The sequence below is a fragment of the Mobula hypostoma genome, chromosome 10 (genome assembly GCF_963921235.1).
Source record: "Mobula hypostoma chromosome 10, sMobHyp1.1, whole genome shotgun sequence".
NCBI classification, from domain to species: domain Eukaryota; kingdom Metazoa; phylum Chordata; class Chondrichthyes; order Myliobatiformes; family Myliobatidae; genus Mobula; species Mobula hypostoma.
The window spans coordinates 19,077,006-19,090,245 of NC_086106.1; the positions used below are offsets into that span (position 1 = coordinate 19,077,006).

Below are 13,240 nucleotides of genomic sequence, written 5' to 3' on the forward strand. Positions count from 1 at the left end.
TAAGTGCGAATTGGGACAGGCTGTTTTCTGGCAAAGGTGTACTTGGTAAGTGAGAAGCCTTCAAAAGTGAAACTTTGAGAGCACATTGCTTGTATGTGCATGTCAGAAGAAAAGGCAAGGATGATATTTGATATTGAGGCCCTGGTTAAGAAGTACAAGGAAGTGAACAGCAGGTATAGGCAGGTAGGGACAAATGAGGTACTTATGGAGTGTAAGAAATATGAAGAAAACACCTAAGAAAGAAATAAGAAGGGCTAAAAGAATGAACGAATGTAAACAACAGGAATTCTGCAGATGCTGTAAATTTAAGCAACACAGATCAAAGTTGCTGGTGAACACAGCAGGCCAGGCAGCATCTCTAGGAAGAGGTGCAGTCGACGCTTCAGGCCGAGACCCTTCGTCAGGACTAACTGAAGGAAGAGTGATGCTGGACAGCAAGTGTTGTGGACAGCAAGAAAGACTATCAGAGCTTGTAGTGGGATCTGGACCAGTTGGTAAAATAGTCTGAAAAATGGTTGATGGAATTTAATGCAGACAAGTGCAAGGTGTTGCACTTAGGTAGGACCAGCTGAGGTAGGTCTTACACAGTGAACGATGGGACACTGAGGAGTGCAGTAGAACAAAGAGATGTGGGAACACAGGTTCATAATTAATTGAAAATGGAGGCACAGGTAGATAGGATCATAATGAAATCTTTTGGCACACTGGCCTTCATAAATCAAAGTACTGAGTACAGGAGATGGGGTGTTATGTTAAAGTTGTATAAGACATTCTTGAGGCCTAATTTGAATTGAATTGAATTGAATTGACTTTATTACCTACATCCTTCATATACATGAGGAGGAAAAATCTTTACCTGTTCAGCTTTGGTCACTTACCTGCAGGAAAGGTGTAAATAAGCTTGAAAGAGTACAGGGAAAGTTTAAAAGGATGCAGCCAGGACTGAGAAACTGAGTTATAAGGAAAGATTACATAGGTTAGGACTTTATTCCTTGCAACGTAGAAGGTTGAGGGGAGATTTGATGGCGGTATAGAAAATTATCAGGGGTATAGATAGGGTAAATGCAAGCAGGCTTTTTCCACTGAGGTTGGCTGGAACTACAACTAGAGATCATGGGTTAAGGGTGAAAGGTGAAATATTTAAGGGAAACCTGAGGGGAAACTTCTTCACTCAGAGTTTTGTGAGAGTGTGGAATGAACTGCCAGAGCAAGTGGTGCTTGCAAGCTCGATTTCAATGTTTAAGACAAGTTTGGATGGTTACATGGATGGGAGGGGTATGAAGGGCAATGGTTTGGGTGCAAGTCAATGGGACTTGGCAGCTCAAATGGCTCGGCACAGAACAGATGGGCCAAAGGGCCTGTTTCTGTGCTGTACTTTTCTGTGACTCTGTGACTGTCAGACAATGACCAAGACCAGACAGTCTGTGTCTGCATTGCTTGCAGTTGAGAAGAATCCAGATTTCTGGACAAACATATCAGATGTAAAAGGGGCACGAGAGGGTAGATGTTGAGAGAATTTCACCTGTCATAGAGCAACGAACAAGGGGACAGAGTTACAAAGTAAGGAGCAGGACATTTGAAACTGTGGTGCAGAGAAATTTCTTCCCTCAGATGGAATGAATTCCCAGAAATCTCAGCCCAGAGGATGGAATCTGGTGGTCTGCACTTCCTCCTGTTTTCTTCTTGTGAGTTCAGTGGAGACAGAGACAGAGAGGATTAGAAGAAGAGACAAAGGATGAGATCAGAACTAGGCAAATAAAGAAATAGGTGTGTTGGACCCAGGATTGATCTTCAAAGATTTTGACACCCAGGAACTTGAAACTGCTCAACCTTTCCACTGCTGATCCCTCAATGAAGACTGATGTGTGTTCCCATGACTCCCCCTTCCTGAAGTCTGCAATCAATTGCTTCGTCTTACCGACGTTGAAAGTAAGGTTGTTGTTGAAACACCATGAACCCAACTGATCTATCCTGCTCTTGTATGCCTCCTCATCACCCTGAAACTCAGCCTACAATTGCTCAACAGTAAATTTATAAATGCCACTTGAGTTCTACCTAGCCGCACAGTCGTGGGTGCAGAGAGAGTAGAGCAGTGGGTTAAGCACACATCCTTGAGGTGCTCCAGTGCTGATTGTCAGTGAGGAGGAGATGCTCATTCAGATTCACACTGACTGTGATCTCCCGGTGAGGATGTCAAGGATCCAGTTGTGGAGGGAGGTCTGGAGGCCCAGGTTTTGGAGTTTGTTGATTTGAACTGAGGTTATGATTGTGTTGAACACTGAGCTGTAATCAGTAAACAACATCCTGACGTTCAGCAGGTATTGTTATTGTCCAGGTGATCCAAGGCCGAGTGGAGAGCCAGTCAGATTCCATCTGCTGTAGACCTATTGTGGCAACAGGCAAATTGCAGGAGTCCAGGTCCTTGCTTAAGCAGGAGTTGATTCTGGCCGTGACCAACCTCTCAAAGCATTTCCTCACAGTAGATGTGGGTGCAACTGAGCGATAGTCATTGAGGCAGCTCACCCTGCTCTTCTTGGGCGCTGGTATGATTCTCACTCTTTTGAAACGGATGGGAACCTCTGACTGCAGCAGTGAGATATTGAAGATGTTCCTGAACACTCCCACCAGTTGGTTGGCACAGGTTTTCAATTCCATACCAGGCACAGCATCAGGGCCTGATTCAGTGTGAGGATTCACCCTCTTGAAAGCTGCTCTGACGTTGGCATCCGAGACAGAGATGACAGGGTCACCAGACACTGCAGGGATTTACCCACATGTAGTTTCATTCTCCCTTTCAAAGTGTGCTTAAATGGCGTTGAGCTCATCTGGGAATGAAGCATCACTGCCATTCATGTTGTTTGGTTTCACCTTGTAGGAAGTAATGGCCTGAAAAGTCTGCCAGAGCTGAAGGGGATCTGATTCCTTCTCTAAGTTCAATTGGAATTGTTCAAAGGTTCATTTATTATCAAAGCCTGTATCCACATACAACTTGAAATTTGTGTTCTCCAGATAGCCACGAAAACAAGAATATGAAAGTCGTTCAGAGAGAAACATCAAACCCATCCCTTCACCACCACCCCCACCGACAAAAACAGCATCCCGATCATCAATTGCCCCCAATAACCCCCTCTCCCTTCAGAAAACGGAGCAGGAACATTGACCCCCCCAAAAAACAAACCCTCCCCCACACAAAAAACTAACAGAACATCAAACCCCGAACACCCTCCCCTTGCACAACAAAACGGAAAAGGAACGGGCAATAAAAAACACAGAATATAAAAACGATAGGTCTGAAAATGTCCACAATCCATAAACACAACTGTCCAATCCATAAACACAGAAACACAACACCATCTCCAATATCACCAACATTCATCGAAAGAGAGGAGAGGGACACCACACGAGGCAGAGAGGCCGACCCGCCTGTCACAGCGAGACACACAGCAATAGGCCGCTCACAGAATCCATCTCCAGCAGTGATCAAAACACAGGCATCGGCACTGAAACTCTCTCTCACTTAATGGATGCTTCAAATGGAGAAATGGAGTCAATCATCGGCTCACACGCTGTCTTGAAGTTTCATTGCAACAAAGCCGTCTGAGAATGAACTCGGAATCTTTTTGGAGACAGCAAAGCGCTGGATCACTGAAACAATCTCCAATCTAAATCACAGTCTCGAACTGTAACAGTCTGAGAAACATATTTAAGGAGAAAAACAGACGCTAAGGATCAAAAAAGGATATTTTTGTGAGCCATCTGGAAGACGTTGTCTGAGGGAGCATTGCACTCTGGCATCATCTTAACCAATAGCCTACCGCAGTTCATATCTGGGCTTCTTGTCTCATGTTGGGTCACCAGCCTAGACTGCCATAAATGGAGCCCTCAGCAGAGTACAAATCTCCAGGTCCATCCACAGCTTTTGATTTGGTATATCCGGGATGTTCTCGAAGGGACACACTCATCCACACAGGTCTTGATGAAGTTGGTGACAACTGTGGCATATTCATTCAGATTTGAAGAAAGGTCTCTGAATATTGTCCAGTTCACCAGCTCAAATTCCTGTAAGCGCACTTGTGACTTCCTTGACCATATCTTCTTGGTCCTCACTACCAGCACTGTGGTCTTTAGTCTCTGCCTATATGCCGGGAGTTGAAGTACAGCCAGGTGATCGGCCTTACCAAAGTGTGGCCATGTGCTGGCACGGTAACCGTTGTTGCTGGTGGTATCACAGTGGTCAAGTGTTGGCTCCTCTGGTTCCACAGGAGATATGTTAGTGGTCATTGTTCAGAGACTTCCTCAAGATGTCCTGGTTCAAATCCGGGTGTGCTATTTCGTGTTTACTGATCATGGTGCTCGGCCCTTCCAGTGACTGTCCGATGTTGGCCTGAGGTGGCTGTCCCCACACCATGCCTGGATCTGCTGTGGACTAATGGACTGAAATTGCTTGCAATCATTCATCAACAACTCCATTATCACTGTGTCATGTGACAGGGGACTGAACCCAGCAGGATTTAATCGTGAGCAGTGTCCTGCAATGATCTTTGTCGGCCCTGCAACTATTCACTGATATTACTAATGATGTGGATGATGGGACATAAAGCCATGTCTATGAGTGTCCAGCAAATGAAAAGCAGACTCCACAGGAAATAGAACGGCAGGGAGGTTTAAAGTGTGGAGATGGAAATAGATGAAGTGAACAGGACAACTGAAACAAAGCGAGATCATTGACTGGGGCAGGCAAGTTGCAGAGATGAAAAGAGAGATTTTTCATGGGAGATTCGAAAGTCAGCATCAGAATTTTCAATCTGGAGGAATCCCAGGATCAGTCTGAACAGATATGAGGCAGTCATTGATTCAGCTCAATGTCACAAATGGATCTACAGACTCTCATGTGCACCGAGACAAGAAGATTGCAGGAAATGCTGTCTTTGATGAGAAACTGCACCTCTCATTGCAATTCACAGCTCCGATAGTGCATTCTATTGGCATTCCAACAGCTAAATGTCACGTAGCTGGGCAACTGTCCTGCAGTCCCTGCTGTGAGCCAAATGGGTCCTGAGGAAATAAGCTCCTTGATGTTTGATTTTATTTTCTCAGTCAGAGGTTGTAAGCAGAGATGAGCAACCCACTCTGTAAACAAACCTGATTTCATTCCGTTGTACAATTCTGCACAGGATAAGTCTGAGCTGAAGTTGTCAAGCCAGCTGACAGCAGATATTGTCCAGTTTGTAAATTTTCTATTTCTAATCTACAGACTTGTTTGTCTTTATCCAAAATCCCTCCATTGAAGAGATGTGGATCAACCAGACCGCTACTCTGGTGTGTATGATTATGGGTGCTGATCTGAGCCAGGTCCAAATCCACTGGAAGGTGAACGAGAGGGAGAAAATCAAAGCAAATGTGACCAAAAAACCGAGAGAGGAAGAAACCCAAGACACAGTGATCAGCCAACTCCAGACCAGTGTGGAGGAGTGGACCAGTGGGGTGGAGTACACTTGCTCTGCCCAACAACCTTCTGCAACCTCACCAGTATCAGCACGGACAAAATGTACCAAAGGTGGGCAAGAGGTCAGCGATTAAAATGGACAACGTTGGTTACCTCAGTGAAAATGTTTGACATTTCCATTGTTTGCCCATCAGTTCCACTGGAGACAAAAGGTCCCAAAGTCAGACTGCTGCCACCGCCAGAGGGAGAGACCAAGAGTGGGAACACGGTCACCCTCGAGTGTGTTGCCTCTGGATTCTACCCGGACCAAATAACCGTCACCTGGGAGAAAGGGGACTCTCTGATCTCTTCCAACACCAGTGTGAGACAAACTGCTCTGGAACAGGCAGGGACTTTCATTGCCAGCTACGTCCTGACCGTGAGCACAGAGGAGTGGAAGGAAGGCTCAGTTTTCAGATGCACAGTGTCTCATCCCCCCTCCAACACCAGTGTCAGGCAGGATGTGAAAAACATTCAAGGTATGATTCTGAGATTCACTCCACCATTGACATCCTCTGCCACAGTCACAACCCAGGGACAAGCAAGGTCAATAGGTAACGGCAAGTCTGGCATTGTTGTAGTTGTGTGAGTGGATTAATAATGCAGAGGCAGAGAGGGGGAAAGAAGCAGAGTTTATCCGATGCTTTCAAAACTTAACTCTCTTCTAAACTACCAACACAAGGTCTGTCTGTCCATCAGTAAATATCCATCTGCGCCCCTCTGTCACATTTCAGACAGATGTGCTGCGAGAGTGCAGCACTCCCTCAGTACTAGTACCAGGATCATTGACCTACAGTCTGTTCCCAAGCCTCAGGACAATGGCTTAAACACATGACCAGAGATGACTGTGAAAAATTGTAGCTTTAGATTACAAACTATTTCACTGATGTTCTTTGGTGAAGGACACTGGCCTTCCTACCCTGTTTACCCGTATCCATCAGTCCCACATCATACTCTTCATTTCTCTCTGACGGACCTGCTGGAGCAGAGCAAGGAATGCCGGCCTTGTCAGTGAGGGAATGATGAAATAATGACTGCAGGGTCAATGTTTACATACCAACGTCTCAGAGACATGAAGCAAGTCTATCTGTCAGCGGAACTGGAGGAACTCAGTTCCACTGGAGCAGGCATTGTGGAATGTAACTGGACATCAGACAGTTGTTGAGTTCCAGTAAACCAGAGAGATGCACAGTACTCAGCCAGGCACAGAACTAGTGCTGAAGCAATGGTACAGAGTACACTTGTGATGCTATCTCAATGTTATCCCTTTCTCTGTTCACAAGTATTCTCTAATCCACTGAACACTTTCCACAATTTATCTTTCATTTCCAAAAGTAAAAACTTTTACATTTTAGATGTGGAGAGATCACTAGTGGTGTAAACATTGGCCTCGATGGTGTAAGAACAGAATATTCCAGGAAAACATCATGCAAATGAAAAAGCCCATTCCCAATAGAAACCCTCTAAAGTTACCCTTCCCCACCAGATGAGATGGAAAGAAGTTGGGTCACTGGGTTCTCTGCAGCAGAGATTCCCATGGACAGAGTGGCCAACAACTCCAATTGTCAACCTTCAACTGATGGTTGATCCTCCAACAGTGTGGTTTACGTCACTGAAACAAGCAAGGCTACCTGCAAGTCCTTTCTCATTGGCTCAAAGTGGAAATATATATTCCATGACTAAGTACATCAAAATAAATTACCAACATTTCTGAGATCCTGCAGATTTTGTTAAAACTTCCTTGTGTCAGGTCTGATCCTGTTGGAAACTTGTGTAGACTACTTGACAGGTTAAAAGTCAGCCTGTGTTTGTGTAATCTAAGTTCAATAACGAAGGTATGGAAAGCATTCGGCTGCCAGTGTTCCGTGCCGGTATGTTTTGGGTTACAATTGTGTGACTTAAACATGAGGGGCTGGAAGTGTTGGCTGGTTGGTTCTGTCCTTCATTGTATAGACAGACAGACAGACATTCAAGTAGATTTTGGTAAATGTGTACTATAGTTTCCACTGTGCAAATGATAGAAAATTTTGGATTGGTCCACAATTTCAAAGTTTAATAGACAGGGAAAGGTATTTCATCAACTGTGTGAAGACAATTGGTGAACTCATTCAGAAAGTGGAGAGTTACAGAAAGAAGGGACAATATGTAGACAGTGATGTCCTCTGACCTGCAGCAATGTGTTCAGTGATGACACTATTCACTAGATTTATTCATGGTTTAGATATTGGGTAGAAACACAGATGACTAATTTTTGCCACTCACACAAGGCTGGCAGATCTGTCAGCATCTGGAAAGCTTTAACTACAGAGATAATAATCGATGAAATGAATAGGCAGGAACCAACTCCAGGTCTTTGGACAAACTGTCTTGGAGGGACTGCTGAACATACATGCACTCCCCAGAGTAAATTACAAGTTGGGATGATGGTTAATGAACACTAAGTGAAGATCTGGTCAATATTTTTAGCGGAGTGAACATAGTTGATTCAGAGAAACTAGTTCATTTAGTTCTGTCCAGGGACTCACAGGTTACAAATGACATGCTGTGAAGAAACAAGTCATCAAGTTTACTCAACTTTATTGCCATGTTGATCTTCAAGAAACAATGACAAGAAACTAACCTTCTCACTTTCTCAATTGTTTCAGAAACCTGCACAGACATGACAGGAGAGGAGGGGAAGGAAGAACAGGGACACGTGGATGGAGATGACAATGTGCTTACAGTTGTTGCCTTTGTCATTCTGTTCATCATCAGTTTCCTCTACAGCACCTTAGTCACCGTTGTCAAGGTAACTAATTGACTAACAGAGACATCCCATGAAACACAAACTTTCAACTTCCTTATCTCACATTGCATTCTCTGACACTGCAATCCCAACGACAGCACAATCAACGGACAATACAGTCTAAGGCCTTCACAACCCCTGGGACTTTACACCTTTCCTCTTTACTCCGAGCCTCTGGGCCTTGATAAGCAGAAGTTATGACCTGTACAAAAGGGATAGGTTACACCTGAATCCACAGGGGACAAATATCCTTGCAGACAGGTTTGCTGGAGCTGTTCAGAAGAGATTAAACAAATCTGGCAGGGGGATGGGAAATGAAGTGATAGGGATAAGGATCAAATCATTATGTTTACAAACAGGGGCAGTGTGTAGTGAGACTGCTACTAAGAAGAAGCTGATGACCAGGTAAAATTACAGTTAATGGGATGAGTTGCAATGTAAAACAGGACACAAATTTAAAATGTGATGAATACAGGACTGAAGGTGTTATATTTGAATGCACGCAGGGTATGGAATACACTCAATGAACTTGAAGCCCAGCTACATATTGGCATGTATGACTTTCTGGGCATCACTGAATTGTGGCTGAAAGATTATAGCTGTGAGCTTAATTTCAAAGGATATACATTGTATCGAAAGGACAGGGAGATAGGCAGAAGGCGTGGTGTGGCTGTGTTGGTAAAAAATTAAATTAAATCATTAGAAAGAGGTGACATAGGATCGGAAGGTGTAGAATCGTTCTGGGAAGAGCTCAGAATCTGGAAGAGTGAAAGATCCTGATGGGAGTTATATACAGACCTGCAAACAGTATAGCAAAGATGTGGTCTACAAATTACAACCGAGGACAGAAAGTGCATGTCAAAAGTGCAATGTTAAGATAGTCATTGTGAATTTCAATATGCACGTTGATTGAACTGGAGTGGAACCAATATCCTGGCTTTGCTGATGCTACTTGGGAGAGTTTAAGCTCGTTTTGTGGGGGCTGAGAGCCAGAGCCCCAGGTCAGTAGGGGAAGGCCCTGACCAGAAGTTAGATGTCAGGAAAGGTATTGAAAGGCTACTTCCTTCAGAACCCGAGGGTACATTCCATCAGGTCCAGGAGATTTATCCAACCTCAGACCATTCAGCTTCCTGAGCACCTTCTCAGTCGTAATTTTCACTGCACCTACTTGTCCAATATACTGCATATGTCTTTTCTTTCTCCTGCTGTAATTTTTAATCCACATCCTGGCTGCTGTTTGGAGGCCTGTATACAACTGCCATTGAGTTCCTTTTACCCTTGCCATTCCTTAACTCAACCCGTAGAGACTCTACACCTTCCGATTCTATGTCACCCCTTTCTAATGACTTAATATTATTTCTTATGAACAGGGCCACACCATCCCTTCTGCCTACTAACCTATCTTTCCGATACACCATATATCCTTGGACATTCAGCTCCCAATGGCAGCCATCCTTTAGCCAAATTAGAGCATGGATCAGTTTGTGGAAATACAATCTTATAGACATTTCAGAAACCTGGTCAAGAGAGGGGCAGGAATGGGTGATTAATGTACCAGGTTCTTTAAGGAGGGTGCAATCACACTAATGGGATTGTACTACAGACCCCTTAAAAGCCACCAGGACATTGAGGAATGGATATGTAATTAGGTTCACCAGAAGTATAAAAATAATATTTTTGTTGTCGTCATGGAGGGTTTCAACTTCCCTAATATCAACTGGGACTATCTTAGTGTATGTGCATCCAGGAAGGTTTCTTAAATCAGTATGTGCACAGTCCAATGAAAGGAGGGGGCCATTCTGTGACAGGTGTTGGGGAATGAGCCTGGCCAGGTGACTGACCTTTCAGTGGGTGAACAGTAAGGGAACAAGGGCATTCAGCAGGAACTAAGAAGAGTTAATTGGAAACACCTTTTCTCTGGCAAGTCCACATCAGACATGTGGAGTGTGTTTAAAGAGCAATTGCGCAGAATGCAGGAAAGGTATGTTCCTGTCAGAAGGAAGGATGGGCATGGAAAGATAAGGGAACCCTGCATGTCCAGAGAAGTGATGAATTTAGTCAAGGAAAAAAGATAGAAGTTTGTAAGGCTTCAGAAGGTTGAATCAAACAAAGCACATGAGGGGTATAAAGAAGCCAGAAAGGAACTAAAGGGAATTAGGGAATTAGGAAAGCCAGGAGAGGCCATGAAAAGTCCTTGATAAGTTGGATTAAGGAGAATCCCAAGGCGTTTTATACATACATCAAGACCAAGAGGATAACTCGGGTGATGGTGGGACAACTCAATGATAAAGGGGGGAACATTTGCTTGGATGCAGAGAATGTGAGTGAGGAACTTAATAAGTTCTTAGCTTCAGTATTTACAAAGGAAAAAGATGTGGAGGACCAGAAGAACAGTGCTGAGTGTACAAATAAATTAGGGAATTTAGAGGTAAAGGCAGAGGAAGTGTTGGGCTTCCAAAAAAGGATTAAGATGGATAAGTCCTCAGGACTAATGTTACATAGAAACTTAGAAAACTTACAGCACAATACAGGCCCTGTGGCCACAATGCTGTGCCGAACATGTTCTTACTTTAGAAATTACGTAGGTTACCCAGAGCCCTCTATTTTTCTAAGCTCCATGGACCTATCCAGCAGCTTCTTAAAAGACCCTATTGTATCCGCCTTCACCTCCATCACCAGCAGCCTATTCCACACACTCACCACTCTCTGTGTAAAAACTTACCCCTGACATCTCCTTTGACCTTAAAACTGTGCCCTCTCTTGTTAACCATTTCAGTTCTGGGGAAAAGCCTCTGACTATCCACACAATTAATGCCTCTCATCATCTTGTACACCTCTCATCCTTCGTCACTCCAAGGAGAAAAGGCTAAATTTGCTCAACCTATTCTCGTAAGGCATGCTCCCCAATCCAGGCAACATCCTTGTAAATTACCTCTGCACCCTTTCTATATTTTCCACATCCTTCCTCTAGTGAGGTGACCAGAACTGAGCACAGTACTCTGTGGGGTCTGAGCACGGTCCTATACAGCTGCAACATTATCTCTCAGCTCTTGAACTCAATCCCACAGTTGATGAAGGCCAATGTACCATATGCCTTCTTAACCACACTGTCAACCTGTGTCACAGCTTTGAGTGTCCTATGGACATGGAGCCCAAGATCCCTCTGATCCTCCACACTGCCAAGAGTCTTACTATTAATACTATATTCTGCCATGATACTTGACCTACCAAAATAAACCAGCTCACACTTACCGGGGTTTAACTCCAACTGCCACTTCTCAGCCCAGTTTTACATCCTATTGATGTCCTGCTGTAAACTCTGACAGCCCTCCACACTATCCACAACACCCCCAACCTTTGTGTCATCATCAAATTTACTAACCCATCCCTCATCCAAGTCATTTATAAAAATCACAAAGAGATGGGGTCCCAGATGAGGCACACCACTGGTCACCAACCTCCATACAGAATATGACCTGTCTAAACAACTCTCTGCCATCTGTGGGCAAGCCAGTTCTAGATCCACAAAGCAAGGTCCTCTTGGATCCCATGCCACCTTACCTTCTCAATAAGCTTTGCGTGGGGTACTTTATCAAATGCCTCGCTGAAATCCATAGAGTCTAATGTTGTACCTCTACTTAAGAAGGGAACAAGGCAAAATCCTGTGAACTATAGACTGGTGAGTCTCACGTAAGTTGAAGGGAAATTGCTAAAGAAAAATCTTGGAGATAGATTATCTGAGTATTTGGAAACCCAAGGCCTAAGAAGGGAGAGCTAGCACGACTTTCTGTGGCACAAATTGTGCCTTACCAACTTGATTGGGTTTTTTGACAAGGTGCCAATACAGACTGATGAAGGCAAGACAGTGGATACTGTCCACATGGATTTTAGCAAGGCATTTGATGAAGTCCCCCATGGGAGGCTAATCCAGAAGATTAAGATGCATGGGATACGTGGCAAATTATAAAAATAAAAGAGAGGAAGTATAACATAGCAAGGATGAGTGGGAAGCCAGAGGATTGGGAGACTTTTAAGGAGCAACAGAAGATAACTAAAAAGGCAATACGGGGGGAAAAGATGAGATACCAAGGTAAACTGGCCAAAAATATAAAGGAGGATAGTCATAGCTTCTTCAGGTACGTGAAGAGGAAAAAAATAGTTAAGACCAAAATTGAGCCCTTGAAGGCAGAAACGGGGAAATTATTATGGGGAACAAGGAAATGGCAGACGAGCTGAACAGGTGGTTTGGATCTGTCTTCACTAGGGAAGATACAAACAATCTCCCAGATGTAATAGTGGCCAGAGGACCTAGGGTAACAGAGGAACCGAAGGAAATTCATATCAGGCACAAAATGGTGTTGAGTAAACTGATCGGACTGAAGGTTGATAAATCCCCAGGGTCTGATGGTCTGCATCCCAGGGTACTTAAGGAGGTGGCTCTCGAAATCGTGGACGCATTGGTAATTATTTTCCAATGTTCTATAGATTCAGGATCAGTTCTTACAGATTGGAGGGTAGCTAATGTTATCCCACTTTTTAAAAAAGGAGAGAGAGCGAAAACAAGCAATTGTAGACCAGTTAGTCTGACATCAGTGGTGGGGAAGATACTGGAATCAATTATAAAAGATGTAATAGTGACATATTTGGATAGCAGTGGCAGGATGGGTCCGAGTCAGCATAGATTTATGAAGAGGAAATCATGCTTGAGAACGTGACTATGAAAATGGACATGGGAAAGCCAGTGGATGTAGTGTACCTGGACTTTCAGAAAGCCTTTGATAAGGTCCCACATAGGAGGTTAGTGTGCAAAATTAGAGCAAATGGTATTGGGGGTAGGGTACTGACATGGATAGAAAATTGGTTAGCAGACAGGAAACAAAGAGCAGGGATTAATAGGTCCTTTTCAGAATGTCAGGCAGTGACAAGTGGGGTACCGCAAGGCTCGGTGCTGGGACCGCAGCTATTTACAA

At 44.1% G+C, this 13,240-nt stretch overlaps 1 gene segment (V, D, J or C); it reads left to right on the forward strand.

Annotated features, from left to right (window-relative positions):
• The first annotated feature begins 5,604 nt into the window (after window positions 1–5,604).
• Window positions 5,605–13,240, forward strand: part of LOC134352731 (Ig lambda chain C region-like) — a 29,476-nt gene continuing 21,840 nt past the window's right edge. Inside the window, 2 exon segments of the C gene segment in view lie at window positions 5,605–5,964; window positions 8,131–8,273. Coding sequence covers window positions 5,610–5,964; window positions 8,131–8,273 — 498 coding nt within the window.